General features: G+C 31.2%; 1 protein-coding gene across 1 annotated transcript in view; it reads left to right on the forward strand.

Annotated features, from left to right (window-relative positions):
• The first annotated feature begins 775 nt into the window (after nucleotides 1-775).
• obe (activating signal cointegrator 1 complex subunit obelus) overlaps nucleotides 776-22,358 on the forward strand; it is a 30,850-nt gene continuing 9,267 nt past the window's right edge. The window contains exons 1-28 of the mRNA XM_088237640.1: nucleotides 776-1,219; nucleotides 4,645-4,906; nucleotides 7,169-7,471; nucleotides 7,992-8,229; nucleotides 8,607-8,778; nucleotides 9,009-9,145; nucleotides 9,953-10,098; nucleotides 11,137-11,337; nucleotides 11,484-11,676; nucleotides 12,799-12,985; nucleotides 13,085-13,196; nucleotides 13,845-14,128; nucleotides 14,362-14,467; nucleotides 14,593-14,817; nucleotides 14,912-15,001; nucleotides 15,225-15,369; nucleotides 15,709-15,845; nucleotides 16,637-16,813; nucleotides 16,906-17,131; nucleotides 17,370-17,511; nucleotides 17,599-17,710; nucleotides 18,256-18,347; nucleotides 18,608-18,684; nucleotides 19,521-19,741; nucleotides 20,231-20,333; nucleotides 21,012-21,201; nucleotides 21,663-21,816; nucleotides 22,013-22,149. Coding sequence (XP_088093766.1) covers nucleotides 1,098-1,219; nucleotides 4,645-4,906; nucleotides 7,169-7,471; nucleotides 7,992-8,229; nucleotides 8,607-8,778; nucleotides 9,009-9,145; nucleotides 9,953-10,098; nucleotides 11,137-11,337; nucleotides 11,484-11,676; nucleotides 12,799-12,985; nucleotides 13,085-13,196; nucleotides 13,845-14,128; nucleotides 14,362-14,467; nucleotides 14,593-14,817; nucleotides 14,912-15,001; nucleotides 15,225-15,369; nucleotides 15,709-15,845; nucleotides 16,637-16,813; nucleotides 16,906-17,131; nucleotides 17,370-17,511; nucleotides 17,599-17,710; nucleotides 18,256-18,347; nucleotides 18,608-18,684; nucleotides 19,521-19,741; nucleotides 20,231-20,333; nucleotides 21,012-21,201; nucleotides 21,663-21,816; nucleotides 22,013-22,149 — 4,691 coding nt within the window. The 5' untranslated portion in view covers nucleotides 776-1,097. The remainder of the gene's footprint in view (nucleotides 1,220-4,644; nucleotides 4,907-7,168; nucleotides 7,472-7,991; nucleotides 8,230-8,606; nucleotides 8,779-9,008; nucleotides 9,146-9,952; nucleotides 10,099-11,136; nucleotides 11,338-11,483; nucleotides 11,677-12,798; nucleotides 12,986-13,084; nucleotides 13,197-13,844; nucleotides 14,129-14,361; nucleotides 14,468-14,592; nucleotides 14,818-14,911; nucleotides 15,002-15,224; nucleotides 15,370-15,708; nucleotides 15,846-16,636; nucleotides 16,814-16,905; nucleotides 17,132-17,369; nucleotides 17,512-17,598; nucleotides 17,711-18,255; nucleotides 18,348-18,607; nucleotides 18,685-19,520; nucleotides 19,742-20,230; nucleotides 20,334-21,011; nucleotides 21,202-21,662; nucleotides 21,817-22,012; nucleotides 22,150-22,358) is intronic.

The following is a 22,358-nucleotide window of genomic DNA, read 5'->3' on the forward strand; positions in this document are numbered from 1 at the left end:
ATATATTTCTATCTATTTCTAAAATATATATATACGGATATATCATATATATATTTTATCCCAGATACCATTTATGACTGTGTAATTACAACTTAATACCATTTATAACTAGATATTTAGATCAAATTTTAAATAATTGTTGATTGGGAGAGAACATCATCATCATTCCCTTTCCGCACCTAATGGTGCATAGAGCACTGCATCGGTACACCAATCGCAACTTATGTTGATCATTTTTAATACATGAAGGTAAGATGATTATTCTTACGCTTCAGGCACCAGTCCAGAAACTATGAAATGTTTTAGTGTGAAAATACCCTTTTAAATAAATATTTCACATCAACCATGTCGGAAATCGAACCTGAGGCCTCTGTTGTCTGCTGACCATTACACTTTATGGCCGAGAGGCCCATTAGGCCATAACCCATTTAGACATTCTTTATTGGGCATGAGAAAAATTATTCATAGTAATCAAAAGAAAAATTCTTAGCAAAAAATAAATTAACATTGATACAAAATAACAATGCTATGCCATAGACTGAGATCGTCGTATTTTTTTAAAGCGATAGGCAAGGCAGGACCGGCAATTGATATGGGCTACTTATTATCCCAAAACAATACATTATTGTTAAACGACGAAATAAAATAATTTTTCGCTAATAACACGCGAAGCTTGTGGTAATATGTTTTTTTAATAATAACTACCAATTGACGAATTGGCCATGTTTTGCATAAAATTAATTGTTTATTTTGATTTTCACCACTTCTTAGTTTTCTTTCCGTTTCTGTGGTTGAACTGTCAAGATTGTGTCAAATGTTGGTCCAATCATATAATCTGTGGTCGAATCTTGCTGTTTGCTGTGTAAAAAGTAAAAAGAACTACTCTACTAACTCCACTCCGGTGCTTTCAAAAAGTTCAGGAGTAATGTGTGATATAAATTATATTACTTAAAATATACAGTTATATTATTGCTTCACGTGTTTAAGCAAACGCGATCGCATTTTCACTAAAAATCTATTTATTTTGGTATTTCACAATTTGGTGTAATATCACAAGATAAGCTCGTTTACATTTCAAATCAAAGTTTGTTGGAAATATGGAACTGCCAAGAATTTCTAGGGCTTTGAGAGCTCATCTTCCGCTGGCCCCTGTCAGGCAGTTAAAACCGACGACAGATGTACTCAGGAAAATACTAAATAGATCAAACCTCGAAAACAAGTTAGTGATGACGTTGATTGATAATATATAAATATCTGTTTCTATTACTAACCTCAGCCATTATTTTACTTTGTTTATCATTTTATATGCATTTATTTTAGAATTTACAAAAAATAAATAAATTATACACATACCTGGATGTAAAATAAATATTTTTATTTCCGATTGATTTTCTTTCCATATTGCTTCCACTAAAAGAAAATTTTATACTTATAATGTTTAATTTATTTACAAAATTAACAACTGATCAAATTGACAATTAGTTTCCTGATTGGCATATCCACAATTGTGGAAGGGTCTTAAGTGTTATTTTACTCTGTTTAAAAAATAAAAAAACATTGTATCCAACCCATTCACCGCGTTTGGATTGATATTTTATTTATTAGTTTAAACGCGTATTTTACATATTTCATCTATTATAGTCCTTAAAATATAGCTTGATTAAAATGACAGCTGTCAAACTAATGTTAATAGTTATGGGAAATTACTGATTTCTGATCATGTACTGATCAAATCGATTTTATCAGTTTTTTCATGCAAACACGAAACTCTGTTTCAGAAAATTGATATAAAAACGCAAAAACAAGCCTATTATAGTGTGTTTAAGACAATTATTCACCAAAAAATTAGACATTTATACTTTTTTCATGAACAACATCAAATGAATTATCTTTTTATTTGATCAATTTACATTGATCAGCTTGTCCATCTCTAACGTTTTTTTTTTAAATTTTAAATCTGATTTTATATATTTATGTTGATTTATATGTCAAGCATTATATTTTAAAAAAAAATTAACATGCCAGATACTAATGATTTTTCGTGTGTCAATATAAATCACTCCTTAGACGTTACTACAAAGTTATGTTGTCTCTTTTGCTGACAACTGTCATTCTAATCAAGCTATATTTTAGGAACTATAGTTTAAATGCTTATTTTCTTAGAATTTATAACCTCTTTATTTGATGAATACTTAAGCGACGAACCTTTTAGAAAATATTTACTCACATGTGCTGTGAGCACCCCGTAGTGCTGCTGTCATGGGCGCTTTAAAGGCATGCCATGGGGAATGAGTTAAATAATATATCTGGCTAACCACTGCATCTTCTACTTATTCATATTAGAATTGGAATTACAAAGAACAATCAATGTACACACAATAATTGTACATTTTTTATGCTGGCCTTTTAAATTACTCAGTTCCGGTATATATTTGACAGAATGTATACTATTGAAACTGCATTTTTTGAGGTTGACAGTAAAGCAAAAACAAAGCTTGATATTATTAATATTTAAAGCATAAACTTTGTGGTCAAACATTTTACTAAATGTTATAAATATTTGTAAATAACCACTCACCGACTTTTCTATGTCTACCGGTTTCGAGACGTACCCGTCTCTTCGTCAGGAGATTACCACCAATTAAACCAACATGTAAAACTCACTATTAACCTTCACAATAGTTGTTGCACAAAAATATAAAACCAACACGACATAGTTTATTAAATAATTTAAGTGTTTAGCAATAAAAATGCAATTCTTGTCCTGTTTACGTTGGAAGAACATCAAGAAATTTTGATGTTTGTGTTAAAGAACATATGAGGTGTCTTCACAATAACAATTTCTCTGAATTCGCAAATCACCTAATCAATTTTAATCATGACTTTAATAAAACTACGGAAGTTAAAATCTTACATACTAATAATAGAGCTAATTGGTCAAAATAAATAAGTGGAAGTGTACCAAGTATTTTTTAAATTAATAACTTATACGGAAATATAAGTTATTACATCATTAAAATGGAATTTCATCAAGAATTGTCAATAAATAATTTAAATGAAATAATAATAGAGGGTTAAAAGTAAATAATATAGAAATATTTCACATCAGGACAGATTTAAAAAAGAATTTTCTTTTGATCAATAATCAAACAACCTTTCAATATAGCCTGTTATACGATGTTCCATTGTAATGGTCACCATAAACCTATTAAACTCAAGCTCCTCCTTCCACTCTCCCTCTTTTTTTCAGCTATTTCTTAAATAACATAAAATATTTTCATAACAGACGCCGTGGCGCAGTTGCTCAGACGGCTAACTGTGAAACTAACGTCACGGGTTCGATTCCCGCCAGTTGCAAGAAAAAAATCCAAGAAAGATTTTTTTCTCAATTGGTCTGGGTGTTGTGGTGTATTTTTCATTACCTCCTTCCATATCCCCTCTATCCCACCTGCTGACAAGCCTCAAAATAAAGGCTTAGCCTTTAAAAAAAAATCTAATCAGTGCATGATTGTCCTAATCAGTGCATATGGTTATTAATATGCATGTCGTACTAATAATAATAATAATAATAATCATCATAGTTTATTAACAAAATGACAATTACTTTATCTACTACATACATACTTAGGTAATAGATTTCTCTGGATTGTGTCTAGTCTGCCTAACTAGGTGCAACCTGTTTTAAGGCAGACATTTTTATGCAAAAATAAACAATAACACTACTACCTACTAGTTAATTTACTATACAGTTATACAGTATTAATTTTTACCATTTATAATGAGGAAGTTCAGTGGTTTTTAAAATTTTTTTTATTTGTTAGTAGACTGTTAAACTAAATCAATTTTTTTTTTTTTAAATTTTTATACATCGTATTATCGGCGCTACGATTTTTCAAAGTTTTGTGTTTCTGAAATAACTCCGCGTTTAACGTCAGAGGTTCATTTCCGCTTATTCTCATTCAGTTCTTCCCATTGGTCCAGAAGCGACAAGCAGACCGGAAATCTTCCATGGCTCTCAGATCATAGGTTGATTCACATGAACCAGTGACGTCATTTAAAGTAGTGCGTTTTTATCAAAATATTTTTTATTATTTGTTGCGATGCGATGCGATTTAATGCGATGCGATTTAATGCTCTAATTTTTACCCCGCGTAAGAAAATATTTTTTTTATCCAATTTCCCGTTGGGCTGAAGTTCCTCATTTAAGAATGTATTTTGAGTAAATTTTCCGATTTTTCTCGACCTAAACCCAGTAACCAATTTTTTACAAATTTAAAAAATTGTACTGGTTTTATATTTTTGTGCAACAACTATGGTGAAGGTGTATAGTGGGTTCAGCATGTTGCTTTAATTGGTGTCCTGATGAAGAGACGGGTACGTCTCAAAACCGGTAGACAGAAAAGTTGGTAAGTGGTTACTTACAATTATTTAATAAAATTTAGTAAAAAGCTTGATAATTTGATAGCGTCTATAAAAATACAATAGACACATGTTTAGCTATTCCACAATATCTGATAGCTTTTAAAAAAATATTCAAACTTTCTTTTTGCTCTCCTGTAAACCTCGTAAAATGCAATTTTGATAGTATACATAGTGATTATTGAAGTATTTCTAGGCAATATTTTATGTTTTTTTTAATTTCAGAACATTATCATGGAAGGATCTTTTAATGTACTTAAACAAGGATACGGAATGTGGAATAGATGTTGTAAAGAAAATGCAAACACTGAGGCAATTAACAGAAAAGATTACAGGAAACGACCAAGCTCCCCAAATTGTAGATGACACTTGCATATTTTTACTTAGACTTTTTCTCAATGAACAAATTGTCCTACTCCGACATATTTCTAAAATGAAACAAATGTTCGGGCAGTTTCCAAGTTCTGTAGCAAGTGAAATTTGCGAGGTAAAGTGCAACTCGTAGAATTTATTTTATCATGTGCGTTTAGTAACTAGAAATTTTACGAGAAAGATTTACATCTCAGAAAAAAATATTTTAAAAATAGGTTGTTAGTGCTTTGTGTATATAACCCATATAAGTAAAGAAATGGAAAGCCTTAAAATATTTCAAATCAATAATAAAGTTCAGAGTTCATTTTGTGTGTTCATTTTTTTATTTGTTAATTGACTCAAAAAACCAATTTTTTTTTATGTATCATAATCAGCGCTGTGATTTTTTAAAGTTTTGATATTACTCCGCCTGTGGCGTCTCAAGTTCTCTTCGGCGAATTGTCCTGATTGGTGGGTTGGCATCCCAGAAATTTATCACAACACTCTGACATTGGTTGATTTTGGAGAACTAGTGATGTCGTTCAAAGCAGTTCATTTTTATGAATTTTTTCAATAATTTTTGATAAACTTTGCTATGCAATTAAATGCTCTAATTTTCACCATGTGTTAGAAATATTATTTTATATCTAGTTTCCCGCTGCACTGAACTTCTTAATTAAAAAAAATATTCTTGATGTATTATTATAAAATGAAATAAGTTCTTAAGATGTTATGAACTGACTTAATATGTTAACACATAAATAATTATATTACAATATTTTGCACACACCCACACTTTACAGTTTAATTTCCTCTTACACTTTCATTGATTTATTTTACTCATTTTTTTTCATCTCTAATGGGCATCTTCAGACAAATGAAAATTAAAGGGTTAAAATCATTTACACAAAACCAAATGTTTATCCTTAATAAGTATTAATGTAGTATGATATATACAAACTAAATATTTATGTATAAATTATTATAAGTGTGTGTGTGTGTATGTATGTGCATGTATATTTATGAATGCATTGCAAGTGCCCCGACTCAACACAGATTTTCTAGCGAGTCGGGACAGGTTGACATCTTTAAAAGTGGACACGTGTAAAAGTGGAAGAATACTAAGTATTTTAATTTATAACTTATCTGTTTATTTTGATAAAAAAAAACCTATTGCCTAGTATTCATTTTGTCTAATTTAAAAATATGATCAATAAGCCAAATACAGATTTATCTTGTTATAATATGTAGTTTTTACAAAGAAGCAGTGTTGCCAATTTAGCGACTTTCTCGCTAGATTAAGCGACAATTTGACATTGAAAACGACTTTTTAATTTTTTTAGCGACAAATAAATTCTAGCGAATTTTAATCGAGCTGTCAAAAGTTATATTAAAAATGGAATCACTTGTGATGAAGACATTTTACTCCCAAAAATATAGGAAGGAATGGGAAGACAGACATTTCAAGTTTATTTTATTGAAATTAAAATATTTTTGACATAAATTTGACATGTAATTTCTTAAAAAATTTAATTCAGGGGCACTAAGAATAAAGTAATTTTTGTTTTTTGATATTAAGTGACATTACTTGCTTTTAATAAAAAGAAAAAATATTTGTTTTATTTTTACACTGGTATTAAAATATATTATGTATTTATACCGTTTTGTTATAATGCACATGGCTATAGAGATGCTCTTTCTCTATTTTGCATAGAAAAAGTGTTCCGTATTTTTAAGTTTTTTGGAGAATATAATATATGGTGTCTGTTTTTTTAAATTGAGAGTATTTCATTATAATTAAATATTTTATTCATTAGTATTAAGGTAAGAATCATTTACTTCTTACTATATTTTTATCAGTAGCACCGAGAATATACACGTTTTTCTTCAATTTCCTTTACTTGTGACATAACTTACTTTTATGTGTTTAATTTCTATTAAATAAAAACCTTAACTTATTTTTAATTACTTAAAAGTATTAATTATACTTGAAGGTAATCATGCAAACTGCCACCAAAAATCCTTGCCCCTCCTCCCATCAGCAACCCCCCCTCCCTCTTCTCCAACACCCCCCTCCGTCCTACGACTTCTAACGACTTAAGATCTAGCGACTTTTGAACCTCCGTTTAGCGACATTTGCTCATGACGAGTTGGCAACACTGCAAAGTAGTGAAAAAATAAGTAATAAATATAATATAACAGTTGTTTGCTTAGTTGTGAGAATGTTGGGTTGATGAGGGGTGTATTAGTGAGAATCTATATATGTGTAAGTAATATAATTATTTGTGTGTGACGGGTGTTGCTCATTAATTGTTAATAAATGAAAATATTATTCAATTACAATAGAATTCCATCAATAATGATAACATAAATTGAGGTAATACATATATGATTTTAGGTTGTCAAGGAAATATCATCGAACATCTCTGATGAATGTAAGAATATGATAGAGAAAAATGTAATAGAAGTTAGGGAACCTTCAAAGGAATGGGGAGAACATATAAAAGTGAACCTCCCTTCAAGTACTCCTTACACACGCCCGACTTCCCACCTCTCGAACATGAGGCCCAAAGCATCGGCAATCCACAAAGCCATGAACAGTTTCAGTATGAAGTATGATAATTCTCAAGAGGTTCACAAGACTGATACTAGACTGACAAACAGCAGATCACTCCCTGGAACTTCTGGGTACGATGTTCAGGTTGGTTGATTCTCACGTACATGATAAAAAGTTACTTAAAAATAATTTTAAAATTCCATTACAATAAAATTTTCAATTTAAAAATACATCTAAAATGACAAGTATGTTTTTGCTTAAAAATTATATACAAAAAACATGAAATATGTAGTTCCGAGTTCTGTCAAAATAATTTTACCAAAACTGTTTTATTTTTTTGAAACATCGGCCATTATCACTATCAGCAAGAAAACTTTTTTCGTAATATAATCTTTTTAATAAATGTAAGTTAGATTAATGCCGACATTTTGGTTACCATTGCAGGAGCCATCTCATCACAGGTTACCCTGAAAATGGCTCCTGCAATGGTAGCCGAAATGTCGAAACGAATCTAACTTACACAGGTTTACCCAAAACAGATACATATTGATCACTATAATTTATTTTACTGCTTTGTAGATTTAGAAAAAAACATTACTACTACTGAATTAATGGCTATTTTTAAAATTACTCTATATCTCCTTCTCATGTTGATTATTTTCAGTATGATTTAATATGGCTTGAAAATGAATTACAAAAGTATTATTCAAGTAGTAACCCATCTGGAGTGTCTAGTTCCGAATTCCTTAATTCTATTGTGAAGATGCTACAATCCTTAAAGTCAAATGATGAACTGCAAAATGAGCTTTTTGATTTACTTGGATTTGATAGATTTGAATTCATCCAAACACTCCTACAACATAGAGCTACTTTGATAAAACCAGCAGCCAAAAGTTCCGAAGGTACTAACTAATAAATAATTTTGTTTTTACTGTTCACCACCGAATTTTTGATATTGAACTCTCTTATTTTCTATTTCTTTCTTTTTTCTATTTTCTAAAATAAAAATTACAATACACAATTTTAAATATGTTAGAAAATAGACGTTTTTGGTAATAATTAATTTTTTTACTCATCTATTTTATAAAATGTGTAAAATTTACTATGCTACTGCCTTCATCTAATCGAAATGGTTGAATTGTTTTTTTTTCAATGCAACAAAATCATATCACTTATTTTCAACATATGTAGTTGCTTTCAACATAGTTTAAAAAAATCTAATATTTTAGAACACTTTTATCAGAAACACTTATTTGCTCATAATGTAATTTTTTTATAGTACAAAACAAAAATCCTAACTATCTCTGCCAAGTAACAGTCCAATCAGAACAAGAAAAAAACGTAATAAAACAGATGCGGAAAGATGGAAAGAAATCAGGAAAAAATAACAGAAACAATGATGATGATAATGATGAACTAGAATTCAATCCTGCCGCTTTACGAGCTAAAAGGTAATGTTATTTTTTATTATTTTTAATTGTTAGTTGAAATGGCTTATATATTAATCATACTTGACTTTAATAACTCTCCTATCGTAGGCCCCTTCTTAAGAATTTATATCTTTTATTGATTTACCTAATATTTTAGTTCTGCAAAAAGTGCACATTGGCTAGCATAAATTTTATCATTGTCATTCCATGTCCGCTCCTTAGTTTCATACCTAATATTTCTCGTTTTTCAGGCAAATGGCTCTTACTACTCCTGTAAATAATTTACTTACAATGCCCAGTACAAGACTTGAACGCCAAAGAGCTTTACCTACTAAAGTTATCTACCCCAATGTCTATGATTCACAGATTCAAGCTAAGCATTTGGCAGGTAAGATTTTAATTAAATTGATATTTGAAAACTTTGCTGCGATTTGGTACAAAATTCATCTCATGTCTTGTTATTCTTATCCCCAGAAGTAGTTTTGCACTTGTCCAAATTTATTGTTTTAAAAAATTTTAATCTGAGCATTTTCTTTTCTAAATATTTCAAGCATGTAAATATATGGCACAAATCATCCTTATTAGAATGGGTTGCCTTAATTAACCAATTGAAAAAAAACTTGTTTGCGGACACATTTTTCTCATAGGATCCACTCATATGGACACATATCATAACTTTCTCATTTTAAAAAAATATTTCACTTCCAATTAGACCGTAAATTGATTTGAAGTAAATATTATTTGACTTAATATACTTAGACACTTTTGTTGATGTTTTTTATAGGGACATAATATTGTCTATTAATTCCGAACTATCTTAAATGCCAATTTTTCAAAATGTTTTCAATTAAAATGGCATTAACAATACTCTGGAACGTACCGTCTGCAAATTTAAAAAAAATCACTTTCCAGTACATTTTATGTTTTTGCATTTAGGATAGTTCAGAATTGAATAGACAACATCTCTTGCCATATCATTACTTCAGTTTCACAAAGACCAGCCGCCATTTCACCGCTTACGTCTTTTGGACAGATGGCTATGGCCATCATTTCCTAAACGAGAGACACAATTGTGACGGCTATAGCTGGCACTGCGAAAAAGTTAAACAGTCCTAGTCTCAAAAATTTTTTCAGGCAATTGTAGTATTTAAAAAAAGTTTTTTTACTGTTTTAAATTGTGTCCACCATTTTGTAGGTTTTATCTGTGGAACAAAGATGATGTTGCCAGAAGGAGTGGAGAGAATAGACAACAAGATGTATGAAGAAGTTATAATTCCCTTGAGTGAACCCGCTCCACTGGAAGTTGGAAAAAATTTAGTTCCTGTCGCATCACTAGATGAGGTAGGTGTTGTATTTTTACTTGCTTTATTTATTTAAATGCCATACCTTACAAGCACTGTTTACTGTGGGCATGGCATAGAAATATTAATTAAAAACATTTCCATGTACAGATGCAGCTGGTTAGATCTAAAGATGCGGTGAAAGAGTTAACTTATGCCAATGAGGAAGTTCAGAGATTATTTTTTATATTTGTTAATAGACTATCAAACTAAGCCACAAAAAAATGTTTTTATGCATCATATTATCATCGCTTTAATTTTTTTAAAGTTTTGTAATTTTGAAATTATGTCGCCATGAATTTTCACTTCGTCGGTGAGTTTTCCTGATATTTTAAAGGGAGAACCCTGTACCTGTCAAAATACACTAAACGTTGAAAAACATGGCTACTCTAAACCCAGAAATCTATCACAACACATATTAACACTATAATTAATTGGTTATTGTTCACCAGAACCTGTTACTTTTTAAAGAAGTTCATTTTTAATATTTTTTCATGCATTTTTGAGAAACTTCTTATTTTTCTCGAAAATTCTCGTAGCACTGAACTTCCGCATTAAGCAAGTAAAGTAAAGTATTTTGAATTAATAACATTTTGGGTATATCCAAATCTTTGTAAAAAAATCTGGATATTTTCCCTGGCAGGATCGATATCAATATCAAATGTTTTTCTGCCTATAGGCAATATAGGCATAGTCCAAATAATAGTTAAAGAAATATATTATCGTAGTGTTTTTTTTATTAATAAATTGAGATAAATAATACAAATATAGAGAGATAATTTATTATTATTATTCCTTTAGATTATACAATTTTAACAGACGAAAATGACCCCAATTTTAAGCGTTGATACCTTGATAATAAGGCTCAAATTCTTTTGCGCGAGTATAAGGGATACACAAAATCAATTCTCGAGTATTAATATTAAAGATAATATATGTTATGATCTTTTTATACAATGTTCATTTGTTTTCTATGAAGTTTGAAATAATTTCTAAATTGCTTTTTATAATGTAATGTGTTTCCTCTTAATATTTTCAGATTGGCCGAGTGGCGTTTGACGGAACTGAATCCCTGAACAGAATACAATCTGTGGTTTATCAAACAGCGTATAATACCAACGAGAACCTGCTCATCTGTGCTCCTACGGGTGCTGGTAAAACCAATATTGCAATGTTGACCATTGTACACCAAATAAATCAGCACATTGAAAATGATGTCATTATGAGAAACAAATTCAAGGTATGTACATACATAATAATATTATGTATATTGCATTATTGTAATTTATAGTTCAGGGAATTCAGAAGAATTTTTTTTCTAAGGTCTGTTTTAATTAGAAATGTGACTCAACTTAATTTCAAATTAGATGACTTTTTATTTTTCAGATTGTTTACATAGCTCCAATGAAAGCATTAGCGGCTGAAATGACAGCAAACTTTGGTAGGAAACTCAGTCCGCTAGGTATAGTTGTCAAGGAATTAACAGGAGACATGCAGCTTACTAAAACCGAGATAATGCAAACACAAATGCTAGTGACTACTCCTGAAAAATGGGATGTTGTCACTAGAAAAGGGACAGGTATGTAATTCTCTAAAATTAAGGTTTTTAAACAGTTGAAGACATTTGTAGAACACAGTAGGTTGCTATATAATTTTAATATTAAAATTTATTTAAGTCTACTAATTTTATTATTTTTATTAACAAAATTGGACAATTCCTCATGATCGTAGAACAGCGACGCCTGTGATTTTCTTCAACTCTTCATGAGAGCGGTTGAATTTTTTTTTATACATTATCTCACACCTTGATAAGTATAAAAGTACATCCTTTGATGCTCGGGTTAGTTATATATGTATATATTTTTTTCAAATCTGGAATATAAAGCTTTTAAAAAACCTTTTCAAGATCAAATATTAAAAAAAGACAATGTCGCATTTTTCGCACATCCGTCACGACTAATTGTTTTGCCTTGTTAGGGAATGTGAAAATAAAGTAGACTGAAGGTCCTTATATACCATTATACAAGTCTAAGCATATTATAAATAAAACACTTTGTATGTATATATCACACGAGTTTAATATTAGTTATAACACAACTAATTTCAAGTATTCTGAATTAACCTTCAACACATGCAAATGTCGATTGATGTCAGTAATTCTGAATACCTGAAACTAGTTATATTATAACTATTTTTGAACTCGTGTGTGGTATATACATATCCGCTAAGTGTTTTATTTATAATATATTTTAAACGTTTTCCACAAAGTAAATGCTAGAACAATAAATAATACAAGTCTAGGTACTTTAGTAATAATTGAAGGCATCATGCTTGGCGTATACATAAGTACGCAATTGTCGGATTTTTCGTTTTTTTTAAAATAAAATAAACCAAATCAGTGTTTGATTTTAATATTAAAATTATAATAGGATGTTTATTGTATACAGTTAAAGGTGCTTTTTTGAAAACCCTAACCCCAACTAATGACTAATACCCGTATGCAGAGACAAACCTTAAGGTGATGAGAGTACATTCTATTGTCTTCACCTTCGGGTTATTCTCTGCATTTGAAATTAGAATGTACTTTCCTCACCTTAAGTTTTGCCTCTGCATACGGGTATAAGACTTAGAAAAGGGACATATCTTTTTATGAGAATTTGTCTTTTAACTTATCCTTTTATTGAACTTCATTGAATTTCAGGTGATATTGCATTGACATCATTAGTGCGACTATTGATTATTGATGAAGTCCATTTACTGCACGGAGAGCGAGGGCCCGCTGTGGAGGCACTTGTAGCCAGAACTCTTCGTCTAGTGGAGTCCTCCCAGAGCATGATTCGCATTGTTGGACTGTCTGCTACTTTGCCCAATTATGTTGATGTTGCCAGGTAGTGCTTCTTTTCATCAGTAAATTGTCCTTTAGTAAAATTCATCTGTATTAATTAAAACATAACATCTAATAACAATTTTTAATTGATATATTTCAGGTTTTTAAGAGTGAATCCTCATATTGGTCTATTTTATTTTGATTCCCGTTTTCGTCCTGTACCTTTATCTCAAACTTTCATCGGAGTCAAAGCTACTAAACCATTACAACAGGTAAAAATGTACATTTATTTTACTACTGATATGCTTACATTTCTATTTTGTGTGTTTTTTTTAAACTCCTAACTCATTTTTATATTTGTGGTACTGTGTAAAAAACTAAAACTTTTAAAAGGTTTATTGAATCATTAATAAAATGTTTATTTGTGTATTTCCATAAATGTGTATTTAATATTAGTTTTGTATATTTTTTTTTTTGCTGAATTTGGAAAAAAATCAACCAAAAGCAAGCACGCCACTGAGCAAAAGCAAAAACGCAAAAACGAAAAAAAAAGCAAAAACGCCACTGTCCATGATCACTGTTTTTGGGAAGACAAACAAAACCAGTAGTGAAAATAATAGTTTGTTTAAAGTTCAATATGCACATTGAACTTAAAATGAATAGTCTTTCCGCTACTTGTTATACCACACACATGTTGCGCATTGAACTTAAAGGAAATAGTCTTTTCGCTATTGGTTTTGTTGGTCTTCTCAAAAACAGTGATTATGGACAGTTGCGTCTTTGCTTTTAACCCCCTCAAATGGACATAAAACTAGCATTGATTACAAATCAACCCCCAAAGCTTATCTATGTAGAGAAATGACTTGTTGATATAGGAAATAATGTAAATTCATATTGTTTTTTTGACATCTTTCTTTTAGATGAATGAGATGGACATAATTTGCTATGACAAAGTCTTCGACATGGTACAGAAAGGTCATCAAGTGATGGTGTTTGTTCATGCCAGGAACGCGACCGCCAGGACTGCTCTGGTACTGAAGGAAATGGCACAAAACAAAGGACAAATGAAGTCTTTTGAAGCTGAAGACAGTGTCGGCTTATTGAGTGCTAAACGCTCTATTGCTAGTGGAAAAAATAGACAACTTGCTGATCTCTTCCCTTATGGCTTTAGCTGTCATCATGCAGGAATGTTGAGAAGTGACAGGTATTTTAATAAATGTTTACTATTGATCAATTTTTAGGCCCGAAACAAATTTAAAATATATGTATTTCAAAACAATGTCCCTCTCTAAATACAAGCTTTTTTTTTTCACTAGGTATGAATATTGTTATTTAAAAAAATGTGTATTCTGTATTACTTTTTTTTATTTTTAAATGTATAATGTTATATTTTTCACCTCTCATTACATGTTTTGATAGTTACAATAAATTTTATAGGAACATGGTGGAAAAATATTTTGCCCAAGGATATATCAAAGTATTAGTTTGTACATCTACCTTAGCTTGGGGTGTTAACTTACCCGCTCATGCTGTTATCATAAAGGTATTTATTATATAAAATCATTTATATTATGTACGTAAATAAAATATCATTGTATGCTTTATAAAGTTCTTAAACTATACATCATTTCTCTTTCAGCATTCATATTATGTGTGTATATTTTTTAGGGGACCGAAATATATGATGCCAAACAAGGATCTTTTGTCAATATAGGAATCCTAGATGTTCTACAGATCTTCGGAAGAGCTGGAAGGCCGCAGTTTGACAAATCAGGAACGGGAATTATTATAACCGGACATGATAAATTATCACATTACCTCTCATTACTTACCAATCAGTTTCCTATCGAGAGTAATTTCATCAATTGCCTAGCTGACAATCTCAATGCTGAGGTATTTAAAAACATCGGAATTCTGTTTAAATTAATCTGTCTTTTATACAAGTGTAATGACTTATTTTGTAATCAAATATCTTGAATTTTATTAGGTGGCTTTGGGAACCATTTCCAACATAGAAGAGGCGATAGAATGGCTAAGTTATACTTATCTCTTTGTTAGAATGAAGATAAATCCACAGGTAATTTGTGTTTTTATGCTGTTTTAAAATGTATTAATCTATCGTATTAAAAAAAATAAAAACATGAAGTTTCTTTACACAGCAGCAGAGCTCATAACAAAATGACACACATAACAATGTGCCACGGTCATCCTTTACTTTAACATACATATTTTCTAATATCTTCCAAATTAAATAATTATGTGATTATTTATCTTCAATAATATTTGTTATTTTGTCTTAGGTTTATGGGATGAATTATGGTGATGTGCAAGAAGATCCATCATTGGAAAAGAAGAGAAGAGATTTAATTAGAACTGCTGCACTGGCCTTGGATAAGGCATGTATGATCAGGTATGACGAGAGAGTCGGCAGTCTTCACATCACAGGTAAACTTTGATTATGTAACTGATTTATATTTTGTATGGCCAGACCGAATAAATTCTGTAGCTTTTCTCAAAGTATTTAGTGATCAAGTCTCAAAAGTAGTTAATCGTTTTATGTAGGATAACATATGCATGAAATACATATTTAATATACTATTAGGACAGAAAAAAAAACAATTATTACATGAATACATTTCACAGGTTTGGATTCTCAAAAATTTCGCTAACTTTTAATGTTGTATGTCACTGTTTATTCTTATGCCCATATATTATATCAAAAGTCACAGGAAACTATTTTTATAGGCATGTTAAAAGAAAGGTAATATTATGTATTCATTTTAGATTTGGGCAGAACAGCTAGTCATTACTACATTAAGTATGATACTGTGGAAGTATTCAATGAAATGATGCATTCAACTATGCACGAAAATGAAATATTGAACATGGTTTCACATGCTCAAGAGTTCCAGCAATTGAAGGTACATATTTATGTTTTATTTAGTATTTAAATAATGACCGCAGTGTAAAAGATAGGCATTATTATCTGGCGATGACTTTACTAAATACTAATAACCAGACCCCAACTATGATCAACATAGGCTCATATACAATAGAACACGTTAAAAATCCACCGAGATCAAATGCCGAATATTCATGGCAAAAAGATGCTTCTTCCACGTGAAAAGAACTCTCGCATCTCGAGAGTTGTTGCGAAAAACAAAAGTCATCAAAACGCTATTATGCCCAGTACTCACGTATGGCTCTCAATGCTAGGTATTTAGTAAAAAGGATGAGACATCTCTCCTCATATTTGAGAAGTAAATACTATGAAAGATATTCAGAGCTGTGCAAGAAAACGGCTGTGATGGGCATGGCGTGTAGAAAGAACGAGTGAAAAGAGAGTGACCAATAAGATATTTCACACTAAGCCCGAAGGTAGACGTTGTGTTGACCCTAACTCCGATGGCTGAATGGAGTGCACCGGGATGTGGATGCTGTTAGCACCAGGGACTGGAGGAGTACATGCCAGGATAGAGGCATATGGCGACGAATGTTGGAGGGGGCCACGACACGCAGCGGGTTGTAGAGCCAATGATGATGATATTCTGGAAATGTTTACTTTCATATTCAGATAATATCCCGAATCATGAATGAAGACTTATAAATTATAAATACAGTTTTGTATATTTAAATGGATATCATATATTTTTATTAATTAGTTTTTAGTGTTCAAAAATGTATTTATTGATTTACTTTTTTTTCTCCGAAGGTCCGAGATGATGAACTGGATGAGTTAGATGAACTGTCTTCAGACAATTGTGAAGTAAATGTGAAGGGAGGTACTGAAAATCTGCACGGAAAAGTCAATATTCTTATTCAGACCCATTTATCCAGAGGGCAAGTGAAATCCTTCTCTTTGATATCGGATCTCTCTTACATAACACAGGTAATAAACACATCCTTATCAAATATAATATTTAAAAATGATTAAAATACTTTGTTACTCATTTTCAATAATGAAACCTTTTTTTTCCGCAGAATGCTGTAAGAATAACTCGTGCGTTGTTTGAAATAGTGCTCAGAAAAAACAATTCTCAATTGGCCGCTCGCTTTCTGGCGTTGTCGAAAATGTTAGAACTTCAGCAGTGGGAAAAACAGAATGATTTGAGGCAATTTCGTACCATCCCTATATCTATAATTGAAAAATTAGAACATAGAAATATCAGTGTAGATAAGATAAGGGATATGGATTCTAGAGAATTAGGTTTGTTACAGATACATACATCTTACAAACAATTTTGTTTTTGTTGGTAGCTGTATTTTGTTAATACATAATGATTGTTTGTTAAGAAATATGAATGAAGTGTTTAGTATGTAAATTTGTCAACTCTTTCAATATAGATGTGTCCAGTGAAAGATGTAAATAGAAATTGCAGAAAATTTTATTAGTCCAGATTTAATAAAATATTGATGCTCATCACAACTTTTATTTGTAATTTAAGGGGAATTACTCCGCAATCCAAAGATGGGCATACAAGTAAAGCAATGTGCAGAACAATTCCCAACTGTTGAAATGGACGCCAGTCTCCATCCTATCACCAGAACTGTTCTCAAGATCAAACTGCAAATAAGGGCCAATTTTAGGTAGGCTGATCAGATTACTTATATAAATCTAATAGATGTTATTAAATATTAAATCAGTCATCTTGCATTTTAATATGTAAATTAAAGGTGGAATGACAAAATCCATGGTAAAACTTCTGAAGCCTTCTGGATTTGGATTGATGATCCGGAAACAAATTTCATATATCATTCTGAGTATTTCCTTCTCACAAGGAAACAGGTAAGCAAATCTTTTGAATAAATTTTAATTATTTATCTACTGTAAATGGCTCATCCTCTGAGTAATAGGCGCTACCGCTGTAGAGCCCTGCATACGGACAAAAATCATTCTAGGATTATCAATCACGAAATTAGCTATAGTTTAGAGCAAAACGATGCGCCATAGGTACTCCGGTTGAGAATCACAAATGCAGCGATGAAACCAGCCATTACATGTCTGTTGTTAAACCAAAAAATTGCAGCCCTGTTGTTTTATGCGATAGAGCGAAATAGCGTCTCTACAGCTGTAGCGCATTATAACTCTGAGGGCACGCCAGACAAGACCAATAAAAATATTATTGCTACGTAGGGAAGTAGTGGCTAGAGTCAAGATGAAGTTAAAGTGTCATTCTAAATTCAACACAACCATTACATTTTTTTGGTTAGTTTATGACATAAAAATGCAGATATTTTATTTAAGGAACTTGAATATTTTTTTACAATGTAGAATATTATCATCCTTACAAATGCCCACTGGGCGTTAATATGGATAAATAAATCTTTTAGGTGTTTTCTGGAGAAATTCAAGAGCTTGTCATCACAATACCCCTTGTAGAGCCACTACCTCCTCAGTACTACATTCGGGCTATTTCGGATCGGTAATATCATCTCATATTATTTACATAGCAAAATACATATTAATATAGTACATAAAAAACATGCATTTGATGAAGCGACGACAAAATTAATTATCAGATTTATGTAAAAGAGTAGGAAAGATATAGGAATATAAAAAGAGTTTTTTTTCCTACACATATCCATTGCATTGAAAAAAAAAATCTCTGACTAAAATGACATTTGTGCAAATAAAATGTAAATTGTTAAGATAATTTCTTAATGTATAAAAATTATGTTACAGATGGTTAGGTGCCCAAACATGTCTCCCTGTTAGTTTTCAGCATCTTATTTTACCAGAAAGCCACCCTCCACATACAGGTAAAAAAATTAACGACTAATAAATTATACCCTCCTCAGTATAAAGCTGTGAATGTTAGTAAATCGCGTCACACAATCATTAGGGCAGTGGGCACCAATCAATAAATACTACTCTTAATTCTATAATAATAATAATTATTCTATGGTTACTCTTTTCCATCATTATTAATGGATTGTCTCATTCGCCCATACCAATGCTGAATCAACTGCTCCAAAACTGTATAGCTTATGTTAGGTTTTTGTTATTTTCATTGTGTGTTTTGTAATATAAATAATATAGATGTACCTTGTTTTGTCTAAATACCTTGTTTTTAAAACTGTCTGAATATTTGTTAATTATGTTTGTTTTTTAAGTTAGTCTTCTTTGTTTATTCTCAAATGTAATTTTAAAAAATTAAATTTTTAAGTGTCCTCGGCACGGGAAACCCCAGTGAGGTCACATTATTTTTATTATTAATTATAGTTTGTAAGCGAAAAATATGAATAAATAAATAAATACCAAAAGCAATGTCAAACTGATTTAAACAATATTAACTAAGTTGGCATGTTAAAAAATAATTAAGGATTGGCCACATTTTGGAAAATATTTTAAAAGGGTAGAGGAAAACCCCGCCAAGAGTAACTTGATGAAATCAAAGGATGTCTGATATACATCATATGGCCAGTTGAAATGAGTCGTTGAGGACCGTGATGAATGGAGGAGATGCGGATGTTTTCTGCAAACCAATCTTGAGGATTTACACTATACAGCCATATAAAAATCTCTGGAAAACATTTTGAAAATTTTGTTTAATTATTTTATGTAGGTATGTATATGAAATAATTATATTTTTTAGACTTATTGGGATTACAACCTCTTCCCGTCACCGCTCTGAAGGAAGCCCAGTTTGAGATGCTGTATAATTTTACTCATTTCAACCCAATACAGACACAGATCTTCCATTGCCTGTACCACACAGATAACAATGTACTTCTTGGAGCTCCAACTGGTTCAGGAAAAACTATTGCCGCAGAAATAGCTATGTTCAGAGTATTTAAACAGTATCCCAAGGCTAAGGTAACTTCAAAATTAACATTTTAGATATACTCGTATATACAGAGAAACTTCTACTTTAGACTGTTTTAAATCCTAAAATTTTTCAAGTTAACTCACAATATTAGTATTCCAAAATAAGTTTTTTTACTAACTTTACATATTATATTTATCAAAATAAATATTTGTGTTCTCATGATTTACCTAGGCGGTTCAAGAATACAATTCTGTGTGTGAAATAGAATCCTGGATGGGTGCTTTCAAATCGATGGCTACTCCCAGGCAAAAATCCTGAATCGACAGGTGTATGATTATGATGATGATTGACCTAAATTTTAAATTTGAGTCCATTTTCTGTTAGTTGTAAATAACTGTGTTAGAAAATGAGCAATAGATTGTAGTACAGCGGGTTCAAACATCAGACTTCTTCTCTATATATCCACAACACTACCGCGGAACCACAACTCGTCTTATATTATGTGTTCATTTGCTAACAAAAAATATTTATTATAGGTTGTATACATCGCCCCACTGAAAGCTCTTGTCCGAGAAAGAATAAATGATTGGAAAATTCGTTTAGAACAGAGACTTAGAAAAAAAGTTGTTGAGCTAACAGGTGGGTTTTAAATTTTATTAAATATTAAAGTTTTAGTGTATCCACTATTTCTTCTATGGCTGCATAAGCTTTTTAACCAGTGTTTAGAAGAGGAATATACTTCTCCAGACTTATGAAGGGCTGTTGTTATCCCTCTATACAAGGAAATAAACTCTAGGGTGGAGTGCGAAAATTATAGAGCTATTAGCCTTTTAAGCGCTCTTGGAAAAATGTATGAAAGAATACTGAATGAGAGGGTAAGAAAATTGACCAAAGATAGTGTGGGATATACAGTTCGGTTTTATGAATGGAAGAGGATGTATGGATAAAATATTTGCTTTATGAAACATGACAGAAATCTTTCTTGCTAAAAACCAATAGCTTTTCTGCGTATTTGTCGATCTGCACAAAGCGCTTGATAGAGTTGACAGATAAATGATGGAAACAGCAATCTGAAACGGGCAATTGCGTCTCTGTACAAATAAATATATTTTTATAGATAAAATAAAAATTGTATTTTTTAACTGCAATACTTTATAGTTCCTGAACTGACAATGAGACTGATCAAACTACCTTCATGCAACAAACGATCAAAATATGCCACGTCTGGTGTTCAAATGCTGTGTTTTATGCACTTAAGGTGCAGATATGGGAATGACGATGATAACAAGTATCATGCATGTTTTTTATTATTACTAGGTGACGTTTCCCCCGACATTCGTGCCATCAAAGAGTCTCACGTTATAGTCACAACTCCTGAGAAGTGGGACGGTATCAGTCGTTCTTGGCAGACAAGGAATTATGTGAAGGATGTTGCTCTGATCATCATCGATGAAATACACCTCCTGGGAGAAGACAGGGGACCTGTTTTGGAAGTTATTGTATCGAGGTGCGTTGAAATTTGAAAAAAATATAATTTAGTGCAGCACACTAATTAAATTATTTAAAACGGTAAAAAAGTATGTTAACTTGATATTTAAAAAAAATATAAAGCAACAGTTGTCAATTGTTAGTTTAAAAAAAATATAAAACAGCTTATTAATCATATTCAGGATATAGGTTTCAAACCACTATTTGGGAAAAGCAGTTTCATTATTTCAAATGTGTTTTAAACCAATTGCGTAGGTCTCATACACATTCTGGCAAAAGGATTTAAGTCCATAGCCATTTGCAGTTTGAACCCTTTTGCGGAATCTCGTAACGTAAAGCTAATCACTATTGATAGGTGAAAACCAGTTGTCCACTCATCAAAAAAAAAATACAATCATGTATATTATACATTGACAAGATTAGTGCCATAAATATTGAATAGTTAACAAAATATTATTGTTTTTATGATTACTTTTTTAGAACAAACTTCATTGCATCTCACACATCTCGAACTCTTCGTATTGTCGGCCTATCAACGGCTCTCGCAAATGCCAAAGATCTTGCCAACTGGTTAGGGATTGGTGAAATGGGACTATATAACTTCAGACCTTCTGTAAGGCCGGTTCCATTAGAGGTAAGAATAATAACGGTTTAAATAACTTTATAACAAATTGTCGTCAAAAGATTTTATTTTAAATTTAATTGTTATTAATAATTTAGTATTATGAGAAGCAATTAAAAAAATATATATTTACAGAAAACTGTAAATTGCTGTATGTTTTGTGCATGTCTGTTTATTTATTTATCAATTTTGTGTTTCTTTATACCAGGTGCATATATCAGGACACCCTGGCAGACATTACTGTCCTCGTATGATGTCAATGAACAAACCAACTTTCCAAGCGATTCGACAGCACTCACCAGACTCTCCTGCATTAGTATTTGTTTCAAGTAGGCGACAAACAAGGTAAGTCTTGAAAAAATCTTATTAAAAAAGCTCCAGTTTCTTAGTGAAAATTCTTGATGGAAGTTCATTGTATTTATTCATAGAAATAAAAGTATAACAAGTGATACGCGAATCCACAAATTAGAAATAACCAGTGACTGGTTTCACCGCTATCGAACATCTTCGAGACTAACACTTAAATATACTAGTCTCAAAGATGTCATAAAAGC

Source organism: Micrasema longulum, unplaced genomic scaffold (assembly GCF_059751315.1).
Source record: "Micrasema longulum isolate JH-2025_06_02 unplaced genomic scaffold, ASM5975131v1 h1tg001764l, whole genome shotgun sequence".
Taxonomy (NCBI): domain Eukaryota; kingdom Metazoa; phylum Arthropoda; class Insecta; order Trichoptera; family Brachycentridae; genus Micrasema; species Micrasema longulum.